At 37.8% G+C, this 6,000-nt stretch overlaps 1 protein-coding gene across 1 annotated transcript in view; it reads right to left on the bottom strand.

The window, feature by feature from the left end:
* Positions 1-1,812: 1,812 nt before the first annotated feature.
* Positions 1,813-6,000, bottom strand: part of LOC122839097 (adenylate cyclase type 6-like) — a 49,712-nt gene continuing 45,524 nt past the window's right edge. Inside the window, exons 15-24 of the mRNA XM_044130413.1 lie at positions 5,882-5,998; positions 5,640-5,798; positions 5,347-5,522; positions 4,945-4,965; positions 4,588-4,617; positions 4,370-4,502; positions 3,166-3,429; positions 2,862-3,066; positions 2,658-2,782; positions 1,813-2,151 (exon numbers count right to left, since the gene is read on the bottom strand). Of these exons, the coding sequence (XP_043986348.1) occupies positions 2,023-2,151; positions 2,658-2,782; positions 2,862-3,066; positions 3,166-3,429; positions 4,370-4,502; positions 4,588-4,617; positions 4,945-4,965; positions 5,347-5,522; positions 5,640-5,798; positions 5,882-5,998 (1,359 nt within the window). The 3' untranslated portion in view covers positions 1,813-2,022. The remainder of the gene's footprint in view (positions 2,152-2,657; positions 2,783-2,861; positions 3,067-3,165; positions 3,430-4,369; positions 4,503-4,587; positions 4,618-4,944; positions 4,966-5,346; positions 5,523-5,639; positions 5,799-5,881; positions 5,999-6,000) is intronic.

The raw sequence follows: 6,000 nt of genomic DNA, 5'->3' as shown, positions 1-6,000 counted from the left end.
CATATTTGTTTCTTTGACTGAGCAATTACATGTCTTTTTTTCTTGAATCAAATCATCACTTATTTTTTCATTATTATTGTTGGACGCAAGCTTTACACAACCGAAATCTTCAATTGTAACCAAACCATGGTCAACTCTGCGATTTCTTTTATTTTAAAATAAAGTCTGATTTGTTTAGTTTTGCTACAAAATAGCGAGTAACGATTTCATATTTTTAAATGGGTTTCATACACTCAAAGTTTGTCAAATTAATGTGGATAAAAAATGTCAACCTGCCTGTCCTGCACCAGCCTGTCCGTACAGAGCAACACCAGCGATGCTTCCTGTTTTGTTTTTTTTGTTTGTTTGTTTTTTTACCGCTGACATTAAAAAACGGGCCTCTTAGAGCCTGACTGGAGTGGATTAAATAAAACACACAGTGACTCATGTGTGCTAACTGCTGTCATTTTCTCAACCGTGCTCCTATCCGGGTCAGTGGTTCTGACTTGGATCCCATCTCGCAAGCAGCAGAACTCGGCAGTTGATCCGTTGGTACCAGTGAGCTTTGAATTTTACAAGAAAGCGTGCTGTCCTTCATCGGAAATGGAATCATCATATTGAGCATAATAACTAACCAGAATCATCATAATAATAACAACACTAAGAATATACAAATGATGGGTACATAATTTATACAAAATACCCTATGTTGAAACAAACGGAAAGCAAAAATTTAAAAAGAGAAAAAGAAAAGAAAAAGAAACCACAGTAAGACATGCTCAAAGCAGTTATGTTTGGCAAGAAAGCAGTTTTGTTGTATCATAAAAACCTCACAGTGAAAATAGTTATGCCCCTTCAGGATTACAAAGCACAGTATTCAGTCGAAATCAGCGGATATTTCTTTCCTTCATCTACTTCTTCTTCATAGAAGAATCAAGCTGCATGACGCAACTGCGTTGAAATCCGTAGTTTCTGCCCCTCCCTACCTGGAGGTTCTGCAACAGCTCACTGCTTTATGCTCCTTCATTTCCACCCAAAACAAAAACAAAAAGAAGAGACAAAAAGGAGCTCAAACGTGTGGAGAGTCCTCTAATCCCAATCTGAGCTCGATCTTTGTTTTGCTCAGATAAAAATATATAACCCCTCTCATAGCATATCTAGTCATCTTTAGTCACTTTTAATTCCATCTGTTAAAATGATTGAGGGTCATTTTATTATTTAGAGTTAAAAATCTGTTCTCTGCTGCCTAAATGATAGACAAAATAAATAAACTCTGTATTTTATGAAAATGAACCTTCACTGCCAGAAGCCGGGCGAAAGAAACAAACAAACAAAAAAAAAATGAAGGTGGTGATCATTGCTGACTTCAGCGAAAACATATCACAATATTTGCCTTGCTTTTAGTAAATACTTTAGTCTTTGGTCAATATATTCCTCCTCAGTTTATACATATAGTCATACACACACAAATATGCATGTACATACACACTTATAAACGTGTAATAAACTGGATATTTGTGCACGTATGTGTTCACACTTTTTCATAAAGGACCTTTAGCACAAAACATCAAGACTGAAATAAATAATTAAAGCGAGAACAAAAGTACCTGTTCATAAATTGTGTCAAACGAACAAACAAACAAAAAAATAATAATAATTAGTGAACAAAAGAACGACAAATAAAATAAAAAGTAGCCTTATGTACAGCGATAATTTTCTTTTCACACAGGCTAAAAGGCGTTGTTTTAAATAAACAGACTTTGCATCTTTCAAGAAGCCTGAGAGAGAGGCTAGACATGAGAAAAACACGTTGTCCTCCAACATGTACGCGTGCCGAGATGGCTGTCAAACAAGAGCTTTCTCCTCCCGTCGAGAACGCTTCCCCTTCTCCGGAGTCCTAAAAGTTCATGTTTTCCTCTTTGCTTGGGATTCAAGTGATGGCGATTGTAGTTCTCAGCTGTTTCGCTTGCGCTGTGAGTCTCGCTCAGTGGTGCCGTGTCCTTGCAGTGGGTACCGACCCAGCGTCCGCTGCTGCCATGGCTGCTAGCTGTTAGGTGGCCCATCGTTTAGGAAGTAGGTTGTCATTTCCCCTTTACCTTTGACCTTAACGACTCCACGGCACTCCAGCACGTATCCTTTGCTATCAAGCACCTGGTAGAGGTCTGTGGTCACCTGGGGAGTTTAGAAAATATCAAATGAGCATTTAGGGCAATAGAGTCATATTCTGAGGTACTCTCTGAGGTAGTTTTGTAGGTAACTCTATGGTTGACTTCATACCACCAAACACACAAACATCCCCATTTAAAACAGACTTTCTGGACTCCTCTTACTTAAAGTAGTGAGATTTATAACACTAAACATCCCCACAGTAACATTCAATCTTGGTTTTGAATTTACTGATATTTACAGATGCTTTCATAAAACAAACAGTGGAGAAAATGGTAAAAATGCAATTTAGGATAATAATGTCACTTTGGTTTTTATTTGGTATCGTTAGTTGAAATTTATCGAGACGACTGTAAATCGATTTCCAGCCATCCCTGGATGTTGAGTTACTAAAAATACTAAGTTTACCAAAGATGCTGTACTACTATTTTGTGCATTAATTTTTTTAATTTGAATAAATGCCTCTCGTCCTTCCAAGTTGAATTTCCATTGTTATGTATATTAAAACTTACCTGAATGCGGTCAGGTACACCTGTGCTGTCCATGCGACTGGCCACGTTTACTGTGTTTCCCCAAATATCATACTGGGGCTTCCGGGCGCCAATAACTCCTGCTACCACTGGCCCAATATTCAGACCTGTGAATTAGCAAACTTTGTAAAAACATGCGCTGTGAAGAACAGGCTTACAATTTTCCCCATAATTTTCTCGCCATACCTATCTTCATCTGGAAGTTGTTGAAGGAATGCTCATTGATATATTTCATCTGCTCTCTCAGTCTCATAGCATAGTCTGCTAGCGCTGTAATATGAGAACGGCCCTCTTTGTCATAAGTGGAGTCGTTAAGACCGGAGGCCGCCATGTAGGTAGAACCAATGGTCTTGATCTTCTCCAGCTGCCTGTACTTCTCTTCACTGATGATCTGAGCCGTAAAAAAAAAAACCAGATGTTCATTTTCTCCAAGTTGCACTTTAATACTGTGATCTGAGTTTTGTAAAAAAAAATAATAATAATTTTTTACCTCATCGAAGTCAGCGATGATCTCATTGAGCAGACGGAGACACTCAACCCCCTCGTTGTTGGCCTCCAGCTCCACGTAGAACTCAGAGAAATTGCTGATGGATGCGAACATGACGGCTACGCACTCACAGGACTGGTAGTACAGCTCATCGTTGCGCCGTTCTCGAGCCAAGAAGTGAGCAGCCACGTCTTTCGGCAGGATGTTGTGAAGGAGGCGGCGGTTGTAGGCCTGCAGCTCCTCCATCTCTTCCTTCTCCTCGGTGGCCTGACAGGAAATAAACAGCTTTGATGAGGACCATGATGCCACAACAGAGACGTAATTATTCACCAGGAATCCAGAGTTTGGTAGTAACTACTTACATTCAATGTTTAAGAAAAAAATTACTTTTAGGAGTATTTTTATTGTGCTGTACCTTTTACTTTTAATTGAGTAGTTTTATTATGAAGTATCGCTACTCTTATTTGAGTAAAATCTCTGGACACTCTACTCATTTGAATAACTTCACTGAATGAAGAACAAGCTTGTTTTATATAAAAATTCCCCTGACACATATCTGTAGTTTTTGTTAAATTTTCTCATATTTTTTGTTGCTGTTGTTTTCTCCCTCTTTTTCCCATTTCTACCCAAAATATCTGTGACTCTAGATTAATCAAAACAAGTCAGAAAATATCTGCCATGATTAAAAGAAAAAAGTATCCTAACCCAAATATGTTAAACAATTAATTTTTGTTGTGACACCACTTGGTTATGCTCCGTTTTATCTTTGTATCCATTTTAATGTGTACCTCCTTTTTTTATTTTATTAGTTTTTTTTGTTGTTATTATTCATTCTCTTATCTAATTTATTTGTTTGTCTGTGATGTACGTTTTGTATGCACTGTTTGGCGAATAATAAACAAAAAGTTTAATTAATTTTAAAGTAAAAGAAATTAAGAAAATGTTTCTTTTGCCCGATTTTGTAATAATATTATTCATAAGAATTCTTGTTATTTTGGTATTTAAAATACAACAATTTCCACATAACTTTATATACTGATGATGGTCATTTTTAAATATTGAAATAATGATGCTTTGTTTTAACAAATACTTTTTACTTTTACTTGAGCAAAACTATGTTTAATGTTTTTTTGGTGTACACACAGGAATCACAGAGCGACAGACCTAAGCATAAAAGTGACCCGACAGCGCCCTCTGGTGGCCGTACCTGTAGTTTCCAGAGGAAGTCGAGGCGGGCCGTAGATTCAACCTGTTGTGCGTGCAGGTACAGCGCCAGGACGAAGACTGTGAGGATCACAGGAGTCATGACCCGCAGGGACACTTTGGTCACAGAGTATGGGCTGCAAAGAGACCGAAACTCAGACTGAATGAAAGAAACTCAGAGGAATGACTACATTTTTAACAAAAGCAATTGAAACAACATACCACTCAACTGTAGTTTCATTGAAACTGGACCTGAAATTACAAAGAGAAAATTATTTTTGTTTGTTGGAGTTGTGAAATATGGAAAAATTTTAACTATTATTACTATTAATTTTAAATATTTAAATGCTAATGAAAAAATTAGGAAGCACAGTAAAATGAAATTCCTTCTTGAGGAGATAAAGGGACGCTTCGAAAAGAAATATAGGGTAGGACACTTTCTTCACATGTTTTAAGTTCATTTTAGGACTAGATAAATAATAAAAAAAACAATCTAATGTTTTAGATTTATTCATTCTGGTAAAGATATAAAGAAAAAAATTATAAGTTATTTCATAAATGTAAATAAACAGAACTTACCAACTGGTTTCATTTAAAGCACTAAAAAGAAAAAAAAAGCTCAGTGAAAACACAAAAAGTATTTTTAAAAAACTGTCAAAATGAACAAATTGTAATTTCAATATATGATAATATTTAATACCAGTTTTAACAATGATGAAAGATTCAACCAAAGACACAGATTATTTGTCATGACAGTTTGACAGTCAAGACAGTTTTAACAAATATGTATAAAAACATCCTGTTTATAAAAGTTGCATAAATAGGTTAAGTATCAAACTCTATAGAGATTAGTTGAAGAATGAGTCACATAATGAGCAAACAACAAAAATTTGGTGATTTGATGCCAAGTTTTAGAGACAGTTTTAGTTATAAAACCAACATTTAAAGACTTCTTTTACCACAACACGCTGCTGCACTCACATGGCATTGGAGGTGACAAAGAGGTCTGCGTTGTCAAATAGTGCTACTTGTGGCCACTCCACGAGCAGCAGGAAGGTGAGCTGGATGAGCAGCATGAGGGCCAGCTTCCCTATGCTGCTGATTTGCAGGAACACGGAGCAGGCCAGCAGCGTCAGCAGCACACTGTAGCTGAAATACTGGAACAGACAGGAGACAGCCGCGACCCGCATCAGCAACCACGAGTCACAGAAAAATTTGTTTGCTTCTTTTGGAGGCCGCTCCAGAGGAAAGTGGTGTAAGTTGGTTTTACTCACCTCGGGAAAGGGGCAGGAGGGCCCTTGGCTGGGGCAGCTCTCCAGGCCTCCTTCGATGGACACATTCAAGCTGCGGATCAGACACGGTGTCACCAGGCCTGCAGACGTGTTCAGCTTCTCGGCGACGCATTCTGTCAAGCTCTGGGTGTCGCAGGCGAACTGGAGACAATCATCAAGAAACGCATTCAGAATCATGTCCTTAAAAAATATTTATATCTTCTTTTTGTCAACTCTGAGCTTACCATATTAACAAAGGCAGAGATGAAGACAAGGATGATGGAGAAAACTCCAACCAGGGTGCTGTTGGTGCGAGACTGGACAATCTTCTTCGAAACGGTTTGCATTGCAGCTGGGAAGAGCT

This window comes from Gambusia affinis, linkage group LG01 (assembly GCF_019740435.1).
Source record: "Gambusia affinis linkage group LG01, SWU_Gaff_1.0, whole genome shotgun sequence".
NCBI classification, from domain to species: Eukaryota; Metazoa; Chordata; class Actinopteri; order Cyprinodontiformes; family Poeciliidae; genus Gambusia; species Gambusia affinis.
Note: the sequence above shows the minus strand (reverse complement) of the source record. Positions and strands in the feature narration are given on the sequence as shown.